This window comes from Pseudochaenichthys georgianus, chromosome 16, assembly GCF_902827115.2.
Source record: "Pseudochaenichthys georgianus chromosome 16, fPseGeo1.2, whole genome shotgun sequence".
Classification (NCBI taxonomy): domain Eukaryota; kingdom Metazoa; phylum Chordata; class Actinopteri; order Perciformes; family Channichthyidae; genus Pseudochaenichthys; species Pseudochaenichthys georgianus.
In genome coordinates this window covers 34,384,265-34,407,845 of record NC_047518.2, presented here as the reverse complement: position 1 = coordinate 34,407,845, position 23,581 = coordinate 34,384,265, and the positions used below count along the sequence as shown (strand labels likewise).

At 43.6% G+C, this 23,581-nt stretch overlaps 1 protein-coding gene across 1 annotated transcript in view; it reads right to left on the bottom strand.

Annotated features, from left to right (window-relative positions):
- Positions 1-23,331, bottom strand: part of iglon5 (IgLON family member 5) — a 97,754-nt gene extending 74,423 nt beyond the window's left edge. Inside the window, exon 1 of the mRNA XM_034101576.2 lies at positions 22,765-23,331. Within this exon, the coding sequence (XP_033957467.1) occupies positions 22,765-22,825 (61 nt within the window). The 5' untranslated portion in view covers positions 22,826-23,331. The remainder of the gene's footprint in view (positions 1-22,764) is intronic.
- Between the last annotated feature and the right edge of the window lie 250 nt (positions 23,332-23,581).

Here is a 23,581-nt window from a genome sequence, read left to right as displayed (position 1 = left end):
AGGACGTATTGTCATACTGATATTCTGTACACACTGTGAAGACCACTGAGACAAATGTAACATTTGTGATATTGGGCTATTTAAATAAACATTGATTGATTGAATGCACCATGTCTTAAAGCCTGGGTGTACTCCATTGTCACGGATGACACTCCCTAGTAAAAGCACTGAGAGATCAATGCATGCAGGGCCCCCACCTGTGCTGCCTGGAGCCCTACTTAAAGCCTCTGCGTCTCATCTGAAGACGGAGCTGGCATCCCCGGAGACTCACCTTACAGGAAAGAGAGGGAACCCCCCCACTCCCCTGCTTCAATGCTGTGAAAATCTCCACCATACAGTCATCCACTGCTGGGAAATCAACGTGACTCCGAGTAGCTACCCTGTCTTTTCAACTCTTTTTTCACTTGTGTGGTTTGAGCAGGCCTAATTAACTTTTTGTTACAAAGGGCTTTACCGCCTTTGCTGCTGGGACTTATTGGGTGTGCTTGTGGCAAGATAGTACGAGCTGAATGTCACGCTCTCCTTGGGTCGATCAATCCAGGCGATCAGATATCAGACACCTGAGGGATGGCTCTAGCCTCAGATCACTCACGCGCATACGCACACAGGCATGCATACAAACGCAATTGAAACACAATGTCGGGCACTTTGCAGGCACGCAAACAATCACACACATGCACTAAACCGGCGAGAGCTCGTCCGCAGACAGACGTGCTGAGCCGAAAGCTTGTGCAAAACATTTTGTCTTTCTTCTATTTCAGCCATATTAATATCTGCATGTCAGCTTGATGAGATGACGCAATTGCTCCACTTGTCACATGCTTACTGAGTGTAAATTGCATACCTTGCTCAAGGTCACAGACAGTGGTTCTCCCCGGTGGGGGGGGGGGGGGGGAGAAGGAACCAGACGGGCAACTCCCTCTGTTCACATTTCGACATCTTTGCTCGATCTCTAATTGCCTTTGTGAGAGGTTGTGGCCTGTGGCGGGAATGTAGTGCTGACAACAACAACCATTTTGTATTTGCCTGTATAAGTCATTCAAAAAACAATCAGCGATGATCAACATGCAGTTTGCCCTCCCTGGGAGTGTTGATGACAATAATTGTGTGTGTAGATCATCTGCCTCTAACCTAGAGGGATGACAACGACTCCCTCATGTAAACCTATGAAGGGATGTTGCTTACAAAGTCAGGATGAACTATAGATATTGCTCAGAATTCTCACTAGGCTCTTGGATGTTGTAAGAAGAATAAATGCTTCATTTGTCTAAATAACAGCCTTGTTATCCTTCCAACCATTGCTCCTATCCATCATCAGTTGGTTTCGAGACAGTCAGTGGTTCTCATTTTTCTGCCTACAAAGCTCAATCAATACGGTCAGCAATAATACATGACTCTCTCTTGCCTCTGTATCTGTATCTTATGATCCCCCTTGACTATTCCTTTTGTTCCCCATCCAACTCTCATTTGGTTACTCTCCACCAAGGCTAACAAAAGTCTTCAGTGTTTCCGTCATCAGCAACGTATTTCCCTTGACACTGCCCTGACTTCTCGTCTCCATTACAACAAATACTCCTATTATATTCCCAATGTCTTTCATTCTCCCCATTCTCCACTCCATTTATTTCTCCTTTTCCTCCCACTCAGTTTTGTTGAGATGTAGGGAAGTTGACGGGACCCCAGCCGTTCTCTGTGGCGTGTCCACGACCCCTCTTAGCGGCAAAGGAAGGCTACGGTACGGGCTTCGGGCTCCCACTGAGCTGCAGCACTAATCCGCCTGGGGAATCACATCAAATAGAATTGCCCTTATGTGTCATTTGCATAAAAAAAAAACAGAAGCATGGCTAGGCTAATAATCCTTGCAGATTTACTTCCTGTCGGAGATTCACTGTCATTATATGGCGTAGCGGACTGCAACTACAATTCCTGGGAGTATTCCTCCACGAGTCACCATCGATGACGCATTTGTTGGACAGCGCTGCACAAACACACTTAGGCGAGCTCTTAAAACAGATTAAGCGTTAATTTGCCTGATAATTTTGCGGACAGGGAAGCACTGGTGAGTAACAAGCGCTCCAGTGGCATAGGCTGCTAAATCAATCCCAATCTGAGCATGTCCACTTACTTTCCTCTCACTGCACTGCCAACATATTGCGCAAGCCTCTTCCTGGATACTGGAGTAATCCAATCAAAATGCATCATGGGGAAAGCATTATGGTCTCATTTGTACAGCTGCAACGCATTCACTTCGAGGAAATATGCGGGAATCAATAACTCAAAACCCTGCCCTGCTCAGCCTGTCCTTTTTAAGAAGTTCAAATTAGGTTAGTAGAGGAAATCAAAGTTGTGTTTTACTCTCATAGCTGAACAAAAGGCTACTGCTTACAACAACAGAGGGAATAAAAAGGTTGTATTGTTAAATCGGAGCTTGAGATTTTGTTGCGCAGTTAAACTGGAAAAAATGAAAAGAAAGGCAGAAGACAGTCGTGGAGTGCTCGGGAGATGCCCCATTTTCGCTTTCTCTCGTTCCCTTTCTAAAGTGAAATTTGCTTTGGAGAGCTAAAGCTGTATGTGATCCAGCTCCGCCTTGGTAGGCTACCATGTGAAAAGAAAAGCAAACAAACGAGAAAACGATCAGAGGAATAAAAGAAGACATTCAACCTAACGGCAGCAGAGTGTAAACATAATGCAATGCCATTTAAAAAAAGGCACCGGTGTCCCAGCTTTATGCATTTAAATCACTCATTCATAAAATAGAGACAAAATGAAACCTACAAAACTTTTGTGATTCAATCTCTGTTACACCTTTATGCTGTTGGCTGAACACAAGCGAGCGCTGCGGTATTGATCCAGTCGTATTCCCTTTTATTATCTCTTCTCCCATCCAAAGACAGCTTTCCGCTTTGATCGAACCAGTGTTGTAGAAAAACATAAATTCTCAAGCCCATTTTCTGGGGGCGGATAAATGGATGTGAAATCAAGCCATGAAAAGCCAACATGGCATGGTGGGGAATTTTATCCTGAGCTCATTAGGAAAAGCATGTTTCCTCATTCGTGCATCATAATGTTTCATAATATTCTGTTACGAAAATGCCTTCTCTCTGCCTCCCACTTTTCATGAATGCTTTTTAATTTGGAATGTTTGTTTGGGCTTTTGTTCTGCAGATATTCCTTGGCACAGTAGCCGTGGGAGAAATCAAGCCTGGCTTCAGCTTGTCAACCCAACAGTGGGCCATAGAGGAGGTGAGGAAGAGGGCCCCGAAGCCTCTTTCTGACAATAGGGCAGCTGTGTGTGAGGAAGACCAGAGTAAATAGGGCTGTGTGGAGTCACAGAGCTGCCCTGATCGAAGGCGTCTCTCTCTGTTTGCTGTCACAGTTTCTAACGTCCTCTCTGTTGCTGCTTTGCCCAGTCCGCCTGGCTGACTGACTGGCAGAGTAACTGGACTAATAATCCAGTGAACGGAGGATATAGCCCCAAAAGAAAAGGCTGAAAGTACTGCCTGCAACACTATTAAATACAAACTGTTTTTATGTGAGTCTGTAGGTGCATCTGGTTATAATTCATTACCCCTGCTTCCCATGTAGGCTTTAAGATCCCCTGTTGTCTTTTAAGTTTAGAGAAGAAGCTTCACAGGTAGCGATGGTCCAGCAGGCAAACAGTGCCTGTTGTTTTCCCTCAATGTGCTCACCAGCCTCTTTCCTCTCCTGCCTGTATGTCTGTCTGAGAGAACTGCACACGTGAAGAAAGGGCCCTGAGGTGCATTGTTCCAACAGGTATGCTAAAAAGATTCACTAGAAGGAGGAATTCTCTCGTTGTGGATGTGCCACGCCTCAGGGGACTGCTATGCATATATTACATTACTGCGCATGGTTGAGGAATATGTATCTGTTTTTGCATCCGTAAGTTTATGCAATGCTTTACGTTGCATACCCTCAAAGGAACATATTCTTGCAATGATGCTCCGAGCACCTGATGTTCCACCTGCATATGTTTCATCTCCTCCTCCTTATGTATTTTCCCCCCAGATCTGCAGGCTATCTCCTATTAGGAGCTACACTGCCCCCCCCCCCCCACGAGTGTGCACATCGTGCCCTCTTTCCCACATGAGGGGATCACAGCGAGGTGTTGCGTGACTGCTCATGATTGAGCCTTCTTTAGCTAACAGGTGCTATTATCTCTGTAAACCTCCGCCGGCGCCGAGCACTCAAAGTCCCCACAAAATGTCTTAAAGAAAGAACAAATGTATGAATTATCTGATCACAAAGAGAGGCACAGCGTGAAATCCCAGACTGAACGATAATTGAAAAAACGGGTTTTTGGACTTTAGGATAAGAGCAAAGAAGACGACATGCGATTTCCTAGACTTATGTAGGCTAACCCTTGTGATTTCCAGAACTGTACTAATTGTCTAAACAAGACGTGAAATTCACACTGCATTATGATGAATCAGGTAGCCCAGCTTTTAAAAGCCACTGTCCTTGAATGAGGACGAGTGTTTGCTCCCGACTGGCTCTTAAAGAGCCCAGAAATAACCCAGAACCCTCTTCATTTATCAGGACGATAAGTCTCCATTGGCTAATCATTTTGAGAAAAGAGGACCCTCGATTCTTTTTACAAGAAATGAGACTAGCTCGGGTACCTGGACAGCGTTTAAGAGCCCCCTCTCTCCCCGTCTGTCTCCTTATCGCTCTCTCCACTTCTCTACAATATCCTCCTCCAGGTTCTCCCTCAGCTTCCCTCCCTCCAAATCACAGTCTTTGCACCTGTAACCCCTGGGTGAGAGATGATTACACCTTCCTCAGCAGAAATTGAGCTGAGAGCTGGGCCCTGACCCCACTCAAACCTCTGCCTCCCCCCCACCTTGATCACCTGGAAAAACCAAAAGAAGAGCCCTTAATCATAGGTGTACACACGCAGAACAGTAAGTGGGACAAACATTCGCACCATGAGGTATATACAGTAAGTTAGCCATCATGTCCTTTCATCTTCTCGGACATACACCTGAGATGAGCACACCAAAACTGTTTATAGCTAGCAGGACAGTGAACCAAGGGCAGCCATTTGTAATTCCCTTATCCCTGCGGCTAAATGACAGTTAGCCAATGTGTTTCTCGTCTTGCTATATCTCCTAGAGTCGGCAACAAACTCATTTCCCCCACTAGAAAGCATCACAAAGACTTTGTTGAGCGAGCGGAGATAGAGAAGGAGAGAAGTAAGAATAAACAGCAACGAAAGATAGCGGTTGAAGGCGTTATAAAAAAACTGGGGGAAAGATGTGATGGATTGAAAAGAAGGGGAAGGGCTGTTGCAAGTGACACAAGATAGCGTTAAGGTGGGGGGAGGCTAGGGGGGAGAGGATGAGGATGGGGGACACTGAGAAAGCGACGCAGCTTCCGGGCTTATTTACACGTAGCTGCCAGTATGACAGGTAATTTGGGCAAATTCTCCACAGAGCCTGCAGCAGACGGCGGGGGGATAAAGAGGAAAGGAGAGAGCAATAAGGGAGAAAAAAGGGAAGGGGGGAGAAGCAAAGAGGGGGACGTGCACAGACTACCTGACACGGCCTGAGTTAGGTCTGAGAGCGAGACACCAAATGGGTTTCCAGATTCCAATCAGAGGAGAGGGGTGGGATAGGAGGTGGGGGAGGAGAGAAGGAGGCGGGTGAAACAGGGGCGGAAGTCATCCCGCTGACAGAGTTTGATCATTTTATTTATCTGCAGCAGGGAAGAGATATCAAAAACACTTTTTAATTCAATTTCTCTTTTCCTGTTGAGACTGAAAGATCAAGCAGAAGGCAGGGACGGGTGAGGCAAAAGAAAAGAGAGGGGGAGAAAATACATATCTCGATCTCCCGATTTATTCATACTCTGATTTATTCACGTGATTGTCTTACTCGGTGTGTGTGTGTGTGTGTGTGTGTGTGTGTGTGTGTGTGTGTGTGTGTGTGTGTGTGTGTGTGTGTGTGTGTGTGTGTGTGTGTGTGTGAAGGCAGGTGTGCATTCCTCTCAGTACACTTCACGTACGGCAAAGCAAGCCTGTTAGACTGTATTTATAGAAAGCTCTCGTACTTGTTCAGCGCCTGGCTGTCTGTCAGTGCTCAGAGTCAATTAGAAAACACTTGTTAATGGAACAAGCGCTCCCCTTCCCGCTCCGTGTGTGAGCGAGGGGGAGATTACTTTATTCTCTTTCGCAGTGACAGCAATGGAGGTATGGGTGACAGAAACAGAGATAGCGATGAAGGGGATAATGAGGTGTTTGTTCCTGTGGGTAGAGGTCCCCTCAGGGGCTGGGGGGGAACACATTGCACTGGACCCTCCGCTGGCTTCCACTTCCTGTGGTGACTCATGTTTTATACAGTAGGGGGAGGAGTGCTTATCCGGTGTTGATCTCCTGCACTCAAAGCCTCTGGCATCACAGAAGTGACTCGTGCTTTTCTGTCAAACACATTTTTGATGCGACGCAGCCATCATCGCATGCTGCACACATATATGATTACTCCTGTGTGCAACACAACCGCAACCCTCTTGACATACATCTTGATTTTTAGATTCACACTGAGACTAGACCTGGTTATCAAACATGTTCTACATCTTCAATTCAAGCACCCTTACCCCTGTTACGCACCATCTGCACCCCAAACTGCGCCTGGTGCTAGACAGCAATCTCACAGTTTATGACACAGTGAGATGGGAAGAGCAACAGAAGTCCAGCACATACAAATGAAGCGATGGGAGCAAATTGAATGAAAAATAAATGGGGAGCAGATGGGTTGAGAGAGGAAGCCCCAAAGGATGAGAAAGAGACTCGTCAAGAGAAAAACAAGGAAACAGGTTAAAGGAAGACAGATAGATGGAAGTGTGAGCGGGACTTGGTGTAAAAAACAAGCCAAGACAGATGTCAACATCTGGGGGGGGGCTGCAGACTCCACAGGAGAGCGCCTGGTCAGGGTGGAGGGAGGGCTTAAGGGGTGTTCGGATGAAGAACGGGTGCAATGAAACATAATCAAAGACAGCGAGAGAAGGGATTACTTCCTTTGCTTCAGTGGAGTATGTAATTGTGGTAAAAAATAAAAACACAGTGACTCGCGGTGACAACAAAACACTATTGTGCTGCAGAGCCGAGTGTGATGCTGGGAATCAGCAACAAGGATAAGACGGAGATAAAAGTGAGAAGATGGGGAGCAAAGATCTGGCTGATTATCAGTGTGATGATACCAGTGCTGGTGGTTATCATAATGAAGGTGGTGAGGATCAAACGTGGCATGTCTGGATGATATGACAAAAAAAGACGACTTGATTAAAATTGCTACTGATGCCAGTGATGATAGTGGTATTTTGTTGGCACAATTTTAATCACAGAGATTCCAGATTTTACATAAAATACCATAATCCAGTATAGCAGGAAGGCGGTTTTGCATCACATCTTTCCCTTTGGTTTCATGCACTTTAAAACCCTCTCCTCTATGACTCATGAATATTCAACCAACAATATGACCCTGGGGTATCAACACGGGTGTTACTCATGTGCTTTTATTTTAAATCTAGTATGACTGCCTTCACTAAAAAGGCACAGCCATGTTACACATACAGAAACAAATCATGTATTTCCAAAAAACGTATTTCCCACAGAAGGTCTGACCCAAACTCTTGTCGTCACCCATACTGATGAGCTGTCCACTATCAAGCCCCAGGGCGAGGTAACCGGCATCAATGAAGACCAGCAAAGGTGGGGGGGGAAATTGAAAAAGGCAACATGGAAAAATAATTTCCCGTTTATTAAAAAGTTCTGCCTTTCCCGAGGGCAAAACAAATGTTAAATGTTTAAGGTAATGCCTAGTGGTCTGATCTAAGACACAATGAGTAACAGAGGGCATTACAGGCTGATGAGAAGAGGGATTTCTACTTGGGTCCCTTGGTATTACTGGAGGCTTGTTCCATTGTGTTGAATGGATTGGGGATATCGAGTGTTATGAGTTGGGAGGATCACATGTCTGTTAACGTCTGAGTTGTGTTGCATATTTTGTTGTCCTCATACATGCAGGAAATCAAATTCTACTGCGGGCAACCATGTTTTCATAAACTGCAGCCACACCAGTGTAGGCGTGAGGATGACTTGGAACTAATATCCTTTAAACATAATATATAACCTTACAGCTCAGAGTGCAATATAATCAATGTATTTAGAAGTACCTTGGTAAGACACCCAGTCACCGATAAGTCATCGTTCTTTTATATACTTATAAAGCACATTGTATTGCATCGTGTTGTATTCATTGTGAAACATGTTGCATTACTTCTATACTACCCTTGAACCAGCAGGATTACAAAAAGATGAGCTATGACATTTGTTTGTATAATTGAAATGTCAACATTTCCATAGCATAGGTTTCAAATACACATGTAGCAATCTGATATTGTCTTGGTTCCTCCAACTGGAAGCTCTGTAAGGTGAGTGCCGTACGCGGATCAGCAAAGCTTTGATTAACTGATCTTCACTCTGACCCCAATCTTAGAAAGGCAGAGATATGGCCTTACTCTGCGTTGCTTTACACAGGTAGTGTATGGCAAGGTCATCCGTCAACCCTGTGTAATTAACTAGGTGGCTGGAAAATGTGCCTTTAGGATACCATTAACCCGTGCTAGCCTAACAAGCCTGTGCAAACACAGACTAAATACACCAGCAAACACACATCTGTGAATAGAGTGAGTGGGAGAGCAGAGGAAAATCCATTTCATGAATATTGGATTTCATTATGAGGGTGAAGAAACAGCTTTGCTGTGGATCATTCTTTAATGACCCAAAGTCCATATGCATGAATCTTTTAGTAGTGGCTGTCGGTTTGCTATCAGGGTATATGCAGGAATCCTGACGTCACATGTAATACCTTTTTAAGACCTTTTTTAAGACCACTTCGAGTTTTAACCAGGCGACACACTTTACCTCACATTCACGAAACACAGTATTGATTGTCCTTCCTCCTTATCTTCCAACCATTTGGACGCAGACTTGCATTTCCCCATAACGATGTTGTTTAACAACCGGCGTAAACGGACCTTCGCACGCTATCAAGCAGTGAGCGCGCGATGTCCTGTTCAGATGACGTCAAACCCAACGGGATGCCGTAAACTACACAGAGTCACACTACACACCTACGCCATGATTACATTCAGGCACACTGTAGAATACAACCTCTTTGGACCATTTATATACTTATTGAAAACAAGCTACAAAATGTAATACCTTGGAAAATGCAGTTTAATTTTCGATAAATTGATTTATCAACTTTTAATACTTTTGAAGACCCCCTGCATATGGAGAAGAAATGGGAAGGGAGAAAAGCGCATTGGTAGAGCTGTTCTCCCATTAGGTTTAAACAGACCATGAGGATTGAGCACCTGTATCATGGACTCAGACCATTTTTGGACAGGTGGGTCATCCTGTTGCAGAAACAGAAAGAGTCCAAGTGGGGATTCAAATCGAAGGATTAAACTCTTATTTTTGGAAACAAGACTTACTTTGGGGACTTGTTTTTTGATGACTGAGGAGGGTCTTATGTCTAGGTTTTCTTTTCAATATGAGAGAAGTAGCTTGCGCCGGAGAGCCTCTCCTTCGTCGTTTGCGTTACTGTTTAGTGTCATATAGACCGTTCGGCCACACAAGGACGACCGAATACGGCACTAAACGACTGAGGAAACGATAACGGGTCCCAAGGTGGATAGAAAGGCATACGCAACTCTCTGGGGGGTCCAACGGCTCCGTGTGTGCGCCCTATCCGAACATTTTCAGATCACTGATAGTGATTGCGCAATAGCCCCGCCTCTCCCCACCTCTTCTGCTCACCTCCGCTTACCCCGCGCCATTGCTGAAGTGTTTTGCCACCAACAACAACAACAATGGCGGATCGCAGAGTTGCTATCGTGCTCCGGACGCTATTGACCATGCTACAGTTGTTTGTGCAACATCTACAGCAATAATGAAGAGGCAATAGCCCCGCCTCTCCCCACCTCTGCTGCTCACCCCCACGTCAAAGTAAACTGTACCCTGAATTCAGATTATTTATCTTTCTCTCGATATGGACCTAAACGCGAGTGAAGTCTAATCTGACAGGACGGAGACACGCAGCTCTGCTCACCTGCAGCTCCTCCCGCTGCAGCAACACACACACTTCAAGTCAGATCATCGCCCTTAGCTATTTTAATTACCTCTCAAACTCCCTAAACTAGTTATACATATGTTTATTTTTTACTGTCGGCCGGGTCACTCATTACTGGATCAGCTGCTGCATGAGACAGACACTGGCGCTGTCCGAAGAGAAGGAGGAAAAAGAGAGGCTCCGTGTATTTTATTATTATATAATATAGAGTCGTTATTCATTTGTTTTAAAGCTCAATAAATAACAAAGAAGACCTTTGACCGGCACTTTTATAATTTTGTCCGGAAGATTTAAACTTTAATACACGCTGACTGGCGAAAAACTCTGCCCGGTTCCCTCTGCCCCCACCGCGGAGAATAAACAGAAGGGCAACCATGACAACCTTCTTCTTCGCTGCTTTTGTGGAGGAAGTTACAGCGCCACGTACAGGCTCCTGCATATGTACTGCAGCTTCTCCAGCGGTTGGAGCTAAACGGAGCGGTCTCGTGTGGACAGACACTATCCGGATAACTATTGCGTGTGGACGGAAGCTTGTTTGCGATTGCGTTTGCGTTAATCCTATGCGTTTAGCCGTTTTCGTCCTCGTGTGGCCGCAGCCTCAGTTTGTGTTGTCGCTAGTCATTTTCATTTTATGAGCATGTGACATGTCTGACTCTTAATCAAACACTGAGATGTTTTTTGTGTCTTATTTTGGAAGCGGAGGCTGTCACATTCAATACTTAGTCATAACATATATTAGTTTTCATTTGAACACCTTGTCCTTCAGTCAATCAGTGACTCAGAGGTGATTGACATTAGGATGAGTAACTTCAAAGAACGCTGGTGAGAAATAAAGCTAACACGGCAGGGAACATGATGTTAGCTAATATTAGTGAATGCTGTGAATGTTTGTTTGTCACCTTTTAGTTGTTAAAAATCAGGTTTTTGTGTTTATATCTGAGCACATCTGTATTCAAAGATATAACCCAGAGCATCTGAAAAGAGACTGTTAGATCAAAAGGCAAGATTGTGCAAAAGATCAAAAGCTTAAAGCCAACATATTAAACATAGCATTAATAACTTGTAATTACAATTAATGCACACGCTTTATTAATTTTTTTTCTGCAGGTTGAGGGAAAGCAAGTGTTAAACCTGTTTAATATCATCATGCACCAGCCGAAGACGCAGGTGGAGTAACACAGGCATGAAATGAATGTTGCGACCAACCTGGCAGAGCTAATAAATAAAACAACCAACCACAGCCACACACATCCCTCTTTATGTTGTGCTTCCAAGTAAACCAACTCTATCTGACTCATCCATCCTTTGTGCAAAGTACAGTCCATGCCAAGAGTGGCCTTACCCTTTCCAGCATCGCCAATTTCCTCCTAATGCAGAATTTGTAACCTTCACTTCCTTACCTGCCATTACAGATGCTCAACTTCCCTCAAACAGGATTCATCAATTCTCCAGAGTCTGTTCAAAGGCACACTAACCTCTGAAGTTTGTTCCCCATGTCTCCCTTTGAAATAATATACACTTGTAAAATATTATTTATGCTGTTTTTGAAAATGGCAAATTACCCGTGATCTATGATAACCATAGATCAAGGGTAATTTGCCATTTTCAAAAACTGCATAAATAATATTTTATAATATTATAGTCACTGCTATCTTGTCTATATAGAAGGTGTCGACAATGTGTGGTCTCCAACTCATGTGCATCCTTCACTGGCTTCCTATCAGCAATAATACAATCTGTTCGAAGGAGTGCCAAGCCTGAATCACAGCAACAAGGGATCGTACTGTACCTGTGTCTTTGAAATGGTTGGCATGACTTTTTCTTCTGTGCCACGCTAGCAGCCCTCAAGTGGTATAATCATGTTGGAAAAATAATCATAACCCAGAACGAGATGCCATTCTTGCAATCATATGCTTACAAAGAATCCATGGAAATATACATTTTACTAGTTGTTAACAAAATGTATGACATAAAAAGGAGACATCTAAGAAATCACCTTCAAATAAAACTTTTAATTTGTAAAGCTAATTCCTGTGTTTTCTTTAAAGGACAGTCTCTGCTGTTTTTGTATGCGAGTGACGTAAGACTTGGAAATAATTCAAGTTACTGCATGCCAACCTTTGGATGGAATTGGACCATGAGAAATTGTTCATATGTTCTGATTTTACAAATGTGTTTTTTGAAAATAAAACAATAATGACATAAATGTGCCACATTAAGTCCTACATATAGATATGGGAAGAAATATTGCAAAAATAATTGTAGGTTTTGAAACAGCTAGATTGCCCTGCCCTAGAGTGATTTGAGCCTCATGTATTTTATTCACCAACACCTGCTGTGATATACTATATACATGATACACTGGCATGATTCAAGTTATCCATATCATTGCAATTATCTTCCAGAGGGAGAATGTTACAGCGGGCAGCTCAGCGGACTGGGGGAAGATCTTTAATTACTTATTAGTGGTGAAGATGTGGTGTTCCCTAGTTAATAAGGCCATACCCAGACCGCTGACAAGTCTGATTTTAATTGTATTACATATGTCCATGTCCCTACTGGCTTGAAGTTATCCCAGAAAAAGAAAACAGATGGCCTTAGGTTGAGCGCTTGTGTCTTTAAGTGTGAGCTGAAAGCAGGAAGTGGTAGTAACGGGTGAGTGGGCACAGTCAGATGGCCAGGGGGTCCCCGGGGCTGAGCACCAAAGCATCATTTATACGACACAAACTGGCTGGGTTTTACATTATGATAAATGTGGCTCTACTCTAATGCAATTATATCCACTTCTATGTTTGACTGAGTAATTACTGTCCTCTGAATTGAAATATTGCAGTTTCCAAGGCACGTATTTCAAAGACTTTTGCACTATACTGTATGGCTTGACAACTTGTGGTGCGTCTTCTTTGCGTTCAGCCCTGACAGTCCACTTCAAGTCCCTGCTTTAAGAAATCGAATTATTACCTAACATCAAACGGCACTGTCCAAATGCGATCAAGGGACTTCTATATACGTAAGGATACAGACCTTGCTGTAATGTAGAGAGAAGAAAACCAGTATTAAAAGACACATTCGCTATTTAGTTTCTTATTCAGAAGATGATAATAAACACATTTTCTCAGGTGCATTATATTCAGCACTTTGAAAATGTAAGAGGCATACAGTAACATCCTTTAATCAAGTGCTATTCATTACACATGTAATGTCCTTGCTCTAAGTGCTTGAAGGTATTAAACCTGAAGGCTAGTCTTACCTTAGCATCATAACGCTTCACATTAACTTACCACACAAAAACAGTCCAGTAAAAAATGTAATTAAAGGAAAATCAATCACGCCAGCCAGCAGAAACATTTCAACATTTTTGGATTTTTAAATCCTCTGTAGGGCGGAATTGAAATGCAGTTCTTTGCTCAAACTTTTTTGCACACTGTAATCGATCGGCTGCTATCTCTCTTTTCTATCCCCCGTCAAAAAATGGAACTTAATAGAACCTGAATGTCAATAAGACTTGATCATGATGGATTCAAGAGAGGATCAATCGCGCCGGGCTGATTGAGAAAACACCTGCACTGTCTGCCCTGCATTTGTCATGTCTGATTTAGCGGCCTCCCTGCAGCACACAGATCAATTCTGATTACAGCCGTCAGACCCCGAATAACAAACAAAGGTAACTGCAGGTTTGATAAATAAGTCAACATGAGGCTTAAAAACAAGTGATGAATTGGGTAATTTATCTTCAATGCTGCAGTTAATATCTGATTTTAATCTTTAATACTGTGGTGTTTGCTCTGACATCAGCCAGATTATATTTTGTTGTTTTGCTCAAACTATTTTCATTTTTTATTGTGGACCTTATAATTTACTTTGTATTGGTGGCCTCTCATCGCATCATATCTCATGTATATGCCTAGTTTTGTTATTTATAGTACTGTTTAAATGCATCTCCCTCACTGTATTTTCTAGTCGATCGCAGCATAGGTTGTAAAACAATTTCAGCGGGTGATAAATCAACAAATTCATTTATTTAATGTCAACAATTCCCATATGTCTCAAAGTGCAGCCATTGTTGTCAGGTATAGATATTGACTTGTCAGCAATAGTTGTATTAGAGTACTGTTGCCCAACATTAAGCATCTAATTGCCCTTTTCTGACACCTTCATTATTTCTTAATGGAACTGGAGGTCTGCTGGCCAGATAAAGGTCACATCGATACAGTCAGTACCCGCTGACGTGGAGAGAGACTGATGTTTTGCTGCTGTGACAAAATGATTTCACAAAGTCATTTCTAAAGAGAGGTTTTCTAAAAAGTGCGTTGTTTTATGGCACAACCGGTGGAGTACTATTTTTGATCAGTGCTTTAAAGAATACCATTAACCCAGATCACTTTTTGTACCGAGTCATTTACATACGGTCTATTACTGGAATGACTGCTGCAGGAAGGCGAGAACAGCAACTCAACAAGGACAGAATGATGGGGAAATGTAATTGTACATTTGACTTTTATCTCTGGAATGATATAATGCATATTAATTAATCAAATTTGGCCAAATTGCTTCAATTTCTGGTGCTGCTCTAACACAAGAGGAAAGAAAAAAGGAACTGTGAAATGTGTTTTTAAAGCAAACCACAGCCTTGAATACACTAAATAAAAATATTTTTTAAGATGAAATTCACCCCAATAATTATATTAGCATTATTCATCTACATCACTCAATGGATAAAGGGATGCAACGTGATTGAAACAAATTGTAAAAGCACACCATACCCTTGAAATGTTTTTATATAACGTTGCAAGCCGAATTCTGTGCTCACAACTGCACACATGCAGGTCCAAGCACTAATGGCATTCCACTCACTGCATTACAAAATATCTGGGAAGAAAAGCCCTGGCTTTTAGCGCTAACACAATAACACAGAAGCGTCTTTTCCCAAACCCAATTAATCGCCTATTGCAGCACAAATGTTTGATGAAATCTCACCTAACAACCAATTATCACAACAGCCTCACAATATCATAAATATGTTTTGTACCAAAAACCATTCCTGTGATCTCTTACTTTATAAAGCGTGCAGCCATTTTAAACACCTGATACCCAAAGGAAAAGAATCAAAGCCACAGTGGAACATTTCCTGTAAGTCCATTTACGTGCTGTCACAGCCAAATCCTTGGTGAAATTCTGCTTAACTGAGTCTTACTGTCAGCATTTCGTGCTAACATGGACATTTTCTTATAAGAAAATCCCACCGGCAACTTTCCAGCTGGAGCAATGTGTTGGGATTAAATGACAGGAGAATTTTGTAGCATACCTTTTTAATCGCAGCATAAGCTAAAAGAGTAGGCCCCGACTTCGCCAAGCAATGACTACTTCTGGGCATCGGCTTTGGTTTGTTTATCTAATTATGTAGCTTTCCAAATCACAACAGAAACATGTAATGTTAGTATTTGATTGCTATGTGTGCTGACAATTGAAAGAGAGCCTAAATATAATATTTGACATAACCAGTGGATTCCTGACAAGCTCCAAACCACTCATTATGATGTGGGCCCACAGCATGAGCGTCTTATTAGAGGTGTGCTGCCTCGCTGAAATGACTCCCTAACCAGTGGCGTATCACATTAGCACCAGCTTCTTAACGCAACAAGTGACCCGAAACAACTTGAAAACTCCCACTCACAACAATATCACCGAATCACAGTTTTCATTGGCAAGATAAACCTGCCATGTTTTTTATTCCAACTAATCATCTGCATGCAGAATCAATCCATCTCGATCACTGCCTGTTGCGGGTCTTTGAATCCCCCCTCCCCTTCCTCCCTCACGCCATCTGTCTCTTCCCTCGCTTCCTCCCAGCAGCCCTCCTTCAATCATTTTTTCATAACTCCTCAATCTCTCCAGCCTGTCCACCCTCATAAGCTCTCTCTGTCTTCCCCCCCCCACTGCTTTTCACTCCCTTCATTAAACATATATACCCCACCATGCACACAGCATGTAATGACTTGTGTGTGCACATTTCACAGCAATGTGAGAACATGTAAGCTAAAGATTGACGCAAGGTGGCATTGACAGCAGCAACAAGTCTGAGCTGCTGACCAGTTCATTATCATTGAGAACTGTGCGCTGCACAAACCACACACCCACACGGCTGGTCGCTAACTCCTGACAGGAATTCAAATGATGTGAGAGTCAGGAAGAGAGGGAGAGATTCTTAGAGTCGCTATTATATAGTGCCAAACTCCAAGGACCCGGCCTCTCATATGCCTTTTTTTTGTTCCCATAGGAGACAATGCTGGTATGTGGGGCTCGTTAGCACACCCTGTGTCGCTTCTCCACCCCTCACTCATGCCTTCGCTCTCTGTTTATTAAAGTCCGGGACACAATTATCCCCATTCTCTGCCTCTCTCTTTCAGCCTCATCTTTCTCGCCCACTGTGAATGAGAGTCTGGAACACAATTACCCCTGTTCTCTTTCTCCTTTTCCTGCACTTTATCCATCCCTCTATCTCTCTCCACCCCTTATGGCTTCAGGAGAAGTCTGTGAAGGGAGCAGCTGCTAAAATATTTATTGATCTGTTTTCCAGTTTTATTTATTTCCCTCTCTCCCTTCTTGCCCTGCTTTCCCCTTCTGAACAGACCCAGCAACATCTCCGGCACCTTTACATGTCAGAGGCGTTGGAGGGGCTGAACATTCACAACACAAAACCATTATTCATCATTTGTTGCGCCCAGGAGTTTTACCTGTGTAAACAAAAGAAGAGACGCGAGGAAAATGTGAAGGCATATGTGAGAACAACAGCATCAGCTACAGCTAGAACAGATGTGGCGCAGATTGAGCCGTGAGACAGGTGGATTGTTTGCTATATTTTGATGTCGGTACCGGCTTCAGGGTTTGTTGATAGGAAACACCGAGGTGCTGCTCTTTTTTTTCACAGCGTTAAGGAAGTTGTACACAACTGCAGGCTATTGAAGTAGTAGTCATGGCAACAATGCCCTGAGCAATTATAATTACAACAGTAACAGGGTTAGTACTGGACTAAATGGATTCTCTGATGGATCTGACGTTATCACTGCGTAATTAAAGGGCTTCCATGCTATCGGATGTCCCCGTGGTAAATATCAGCGCAGTTAACCGGGAGTTTTGAGGTTACTCTAACAGCGAGCCATTCAGCAGTCGTTTGAAACTAATGTTTTTCTCCAGCCTTCTGCTGTAGCACATGATTAAACTTCCACACACACACATGCACACAAGGGAAGGATCAGACACATAAACACTACACACACTGAGGCACAAAAAACCCACACAAAAGCTAAGGTCCATCACCAGGCATGGCCTGCATTAGTGCTCAAGCCTTTTCCATTGATTTGCCGGCGAGCTTCTTGTCTTTTGGTAATGAGGACAGGGAGAGAAGCAGGACCCTCGTCCCTCCCGGCTCCCCTAGGACGAACCGCCTGCACTAATCTGAATTGTGTTTCCAATGATGCTAACTCCCTGGCACACAAAAAGACTAGAAGGAAGAGGAATAGAGAGAGAAAAAAAGCACACAACATTCTCTCCCCCTCTAACAGCATTCATTCTCTTAAACATCTGCACGTCGTCAACCAAACAAGAACACATCTGTTTCTCCCCACAGAGAGCTCAATCTGCAGTGTGGACTGAAACCTAGAGAACCAAAGGGAGGAGATGTGCAGCTTGCTGAGACTCAATTTGATTTTCTCTATATGAACGCTATTGAAAAGAGATCAATAAGAGTTATTAATATCCATGCTGATGTGTGTGTATATATAAATACGTCCAATTGTCTCCCTCCATTGGCTTTCCTTTGATTTACCACTCGCACCTTTATAGGGGGAATTGTTGAAATTTATCTTCCAAGTGGCCAATGTACAGGAGCTATTGTAAAGTGTATGCATGCATACGTTTATTTATGTGTGTGTGTGTGTGTGTGTGTGTGTGTGTGTGTGTGTGTGTGTGTGTGTGTGTGTGTGTGTGTGCCTACGTGGGCGATGGTTGATGTGAGACACGAGTTACCACTCATATCTGCTTCTACAGCCACTCTGCTCCCTCTTGAATGATCCACCCTCTGCACTAAATGTAACATTTGTTACAGTGAGAACACGCAGCCAACGCATGTCTCTGGGACATGGGGACGATGAGGGGACGATGAGGGGACGATGAGGGGAGGATGTAACAAAGCAAATTACTACAGCAATTAAACACAGTAACTACCTGTCCCGAGCTGAGAGCTGTCCCAGTGCCTTTCCATTACACTGAACTCCATATATTATAACTGTAATTATAATTGCAAACAAGCCATACTGTAATCATTATTTATGGCACGACACTATGTGTAATTGCCAACACCCCAAACCAATATGAAAGGCCCAGCTGAAGTGTTTATCAAAACTGACAGGTGTAATCTCAAGGGCAGCGAGGTGGTGGCGTGCCTGCGTCGGCTAACCATCCTCGAAGGATTTGAACCTGTGACCTCTCAGTGCCCGGTCTGGCCAGATACTGCTAACTCTATAGCTGCAGAGTTCAGCTTCAGTCTGGGAGGTCAAGGGGTCACCAGCTCAGGGGTTATTCATCTCTGTCTAACCTGTAATTGGAAATGCTGCAAAACCCACGGTATGAGGGCACTAATGAATTAAACTCAACATTCCATCTGTTTGGGTCTTGTAGTGTTGCCACTGATATCTGCCAGCCCTTACATTAATAGTTTACTCATACCTTCAGGATGGAGATATAGATTACTCAGAGCCAGGTGCCATAGATTGAACTTTTTTTTTTATTATTATTTTGCAAACTTTGTATTGTACAGTTTTCTTATTGTTTTGTTAACTAATGTATCTTTACTTCCAGCAATGTATTTTTATTGTGTTACTCTTTGTAAATCAAATGTCCTCTTTTTAATCCATTTTACTGATGGATAAGTCTGCTCTGGTGTGTCTGTTATCCATGCTGCAAGCCAACTGCTGGGAAATAAAGACTGAAAGGGACTGTTTTTTGTTTGCAGGATCCTGAAATTCAATGAGAATAATGTCAGTGTTGGTTCTGTATGACATCTTAGTTTTTTAAATCAGTTAATTGAAGTGATTTACTAAGTAGGTTGTTTTTGACTTTCAAGAACTACATTTTTCTACTACTTTTATAATAGAAAACGTCAAGATTGTTCTCACTCTAATGCCATTCACCATAACATAATGTCCCTGCTTCACTATACCCAACCACACTGGAAATATAGGAAATAACATTAATCTCAGAACTCTTCTTCAGTATGTTTTATTCAGCCAGCGCTTTGATAATGTTTCCATACAACACCACTTATTTTCCATCAGCACCTGACTTTGCAGTCCTAGTTCAAAACACAGCTAGCTTTTCTTATAGTGCTATCTTGGATGTGCAGAAGACATAGATTCAGAGGACAGTCTCAAATGCGCAGCAGCACAGGCCACCACAGAGCAGCAAGAGAAAAAGTGAAACCCAAGGGAGAAACATTCAGACCGCAGACCCACTCCAGACTGGATAAACCTCCAACCCTTGTCCCTCAGGCTCTTGAGGCAAAATCCAGGCCCTCTCACTCCAACACTTGCAGATAAATTCAACCTGCCAAAATGGCACAGCATTTGTAAGCCAAACATGGGAAACAACAGCACACAGAAACCATGGATTTCAAAGGGAGGGAGAAAAAGCAGAGTCCCCACCAGAATAGGAGCGCAAGGCATCTGTTGATACTGGCATCTCCCGTCTCTTCATCTCCAAGCCAAGACTGGTGATCCAGCCGAGTGTGTGTGTATCTGTGTGTGTGAGGGGGTAGGGACGAAAGAGAGTGGCTACGTGCTAACATGTGCAATGTGCATTGACCCCACTTGGCCCCCATATGTCGCTCAAACAAGAAGGATGGCAGGCTACAATATGACCCCACCTGTTTTCACCTGTGTCCCTGCCTTGTACACTTCCTCTTAGAAGAACCTCCATCACAGCAGCGCATGTTGGTGAGACCCATCTGTTAGACTGTTTGAACATGAGTGACATACATGTACTTTACACAGTTGCTTTTTTCGGGAATATGCCGTGAATGGATATCTGTAAGGCAGAAATCAGTTTCTTTAATATCTAAATGTAGTGTTGATATAGTATCCTTTGATATACAACCTTAAACGTCCTCTGCTGTGACCTATGTAGCCCTGTTAGCAGAAGCAATTTCTCTTGTCATCTTCACTTCTCACCGAATCAATGACAGCATTATTCTTATTATCCAATCATGCAGGTTTCTGTCATAACAGAACTCCTTTGAGCAGAGGGTAAATTGTTTAATTTCGTGTGGAGGTGTGTGTCTCCCAGTCTTAATGTTTAATCAGCCTCACGGTGTCTCGTCTCATAGGTAAAGAAGGTTTTGATAAATTACAGACAGCTTCTGTGCCGGAAATGCACAGATATTCTGCTGTATTTTAGAGTTTCCTGGAAAATGTAAGAGAAAGAAAAAGGAGAATAACTGTGGAGGGGAAAAGCGTGACAGTATCTCATGAACTGGTTTGGACACTCGCACACCAAGCCAGCAGGAAACCTTGAATAGCCTAATTCTGTTTGGCAGCAAAAGAAAAATCCCTTTTTCAACCTGGTTGTGAGTGTGCAGGTCTGAAAGACATTTTTATTTGTGTTCCTGGAGGGTATGAGAGATACAATTGGGCACCCTCTTAATAATTATTTGTTGTGCATAATGTGAAGTTGCGTGATTATCACTGTCAAGAGGGAAAAACATGTTCAGGGGATAAAATAATGGGATTTTGTGTTTTTGTCATTTACCGAGCATGAATAACACACACCATTTTCTTCACAATGGTGGTAGAGCCTTAAAGCAACCACTTACCACACTGGCCTGACTCTTAGAGGCACAGATACAAAGGATAATTTCCCTGCTGCATGATTTATCAAGCAGTGGACAGTGCCCTTTTAACAGTCATGTACTTCCTTTATAACGCATGCTTTCTACTTAAAAGACGGACGTGTTGTGGACTTACAGCAGGAGGGATCCCACTCCAATTTGATTCACATGTGCTGCAATGTGCACAACTCACATCAATAACCAATCATTGCTCAACTGCTGCTTAATGATTAGGCACACCTTCACATTGCAAAAACCCACAGGTTACAAATGCAGAGGGCTGAAAGCTGAAATGAGACTCAGTGTGGTTGTAGGGTTGGTTTGTGCACTGCTGGAGACATCGTGTGTGTGTGTGTGTGTGTGTGTGTGTGTGTGTGTGTGTGTGTGTGTGTGTGTGTGTGTGTGTGTGTGTGTGTGTGTGTGTGTGTGTGTGTGTGTGTGTGTGTGTGTGTGTGTGTGTGTGTGTGTGTGTGTGTGTGTGTGTGTGTGTGTGTGTCCTGCAGGGCTGCCCGTGACCAACCGTGACCACCTGGGCTCCCCTGCCCACAAGGAGCTCAGGAGCAGGAGGCCACAAACCGTCTGCATCTGCACGTTGTTAACCTCACATCTTATTGCACTGACACATCAATTATTGTTATTAACGGCAGGAGTACTTTATTTATATACTGATTTCCCACAGGATGAAGGCAGGTCTAATTGAGCCAGGTGTGTGTATTTGTGTAGCCTATGTGTTTATGCTAGATAGGCAAAAGGAAATTAGAAAACATGATGAGAATGGCGTGCACAACTAATATGGTGGGACATCCCAAAGCATGGTGAGGAAATTAGAGCAGGAAATGATGAACAAAATAATGCAGGTGGGTTTTAAGTATTCCCTGGTGAGTAATCCCTGGAGACAACAACAACACAACTCTGTTTATGTCATACATAATGAAGCAGTTTAAAAGGACAGCTTCTGTGGAGCAAGTTATCTAGTTGTTGTAAAAGAGAAGATCAATGAATAGCGTTTAACTCCTTTGCTGTGCTGTAGGGGAGATGTTTGCAGAGATGCAGCGATAAAAGAGAAAAAATCAGACATCACTACCCAGTGCATGTTTGACCCCCCCTCCCCATAAACTCCCACAACTATCCATATATTCCATTTATCTCTCTCTGTTTTGAAGAGAGAGAACAACACACTGTCTTTCCCTCCTGAGTCTCTCTGCATTGCTTCTATCCATACTTACATTAAGCCCACCACCAACATCCCCCCCCCCCCCCCCCCTCTTTGCACTAGTGGTGCGTCCTGTACGTGGGAAAGCAGCCCCATTCAAGTCACGTAAAGGAATGTTCACTGAGGACTGGGGGGTGGGAGTCTATTTTTTCATAGTAAACATCTTAACATGCATCACTCGTTGCTTACACTGAATCCACGAGGTTGGCTTGGAGATTAACCTGGTGCTGTGCGCTCGCTCTCGCGCACACACAGACGCATGCACGCACACGCATACACACACACAACATCTCTTTCTCTACATTTCTGTCTATCTCTGCGTGAACAAATGGAAAACTGAAGCGCAGTGGTACAGCAGACACGCGTGATTCACGGGCAGGTAGAACCCCCCCCCCTTCAGCATCATTAGTATTCACCTCCACAACCGTTTTCCGAAAATGAAAGGCGAAGATACATGCGTAGAGGCGCATCAACACAGAAACGTGAGCACATCGCTAAAGTAGCTCGTAAGAACTTACCTTTCGACAGCAGCACTAGGATCAAGCCAGCAAACGCGTTCCGCAAGAGGGGGCAGCCCATGATGGAATTCTGATTGATTTTCTGCTTGTTTTTGCAGCCAAATGCCTTGGTATTCCTCCTTTATGTTGCCGTTGCGGGGAAATCGGTGTAAAAAAACGACCCAGTAATGAATGTCTATTGCAATAGTCCAACGCTTCTACACGTGACTGGACGAAAACACCGGTCTTATCCACTTGACTTTTTCCTTCTGATGACCCGCGTCAGAGATAGATGCGAAGAGAGCTGTTTGTCTTCTCCTGTATAGACTCTGACAACCAGAAATGACCAAAGCAGGGGAGAAAAACAAATATCCCACACACTTAGTTTGGCTCTCAGTGCCTTGGAGAAAGATGTTTGAGAAAATGCATGGGAAGAAAATGTGACATGTAAAGTGTCCAATGAATTGACAGGAATATGTTTTTGTCAGAGAACAGGATGGGGTCTGTGCGTCCTGACCAGTCGCAAGTCTCCACTTGAGCTTAATTAGCCTGCTCCCGTGTGTCTCTGTTGGTATGCAGCGCGTCTCGTCGCTCCGCACTCAGCGCGTCGCAGGGAGCAGCAGTGAATGCAAGGCGCACAAGAAAGAGCATGATTGACAGTTCAAGGATAGCCCCTTTCTCCCAATCACCGGCCCCAAGGAAGGAGGCGGGATGTACGATTGCACCGATGTCCCGTTTGGGGAGGCTGGCCAAGGAGCCTCAGCGGCCAATCGGAGGCGCGCGATGGGCGGGCAGAGCGCGAGGCGAAGCACGGCGCGGTAATAATTAAATGTGATTT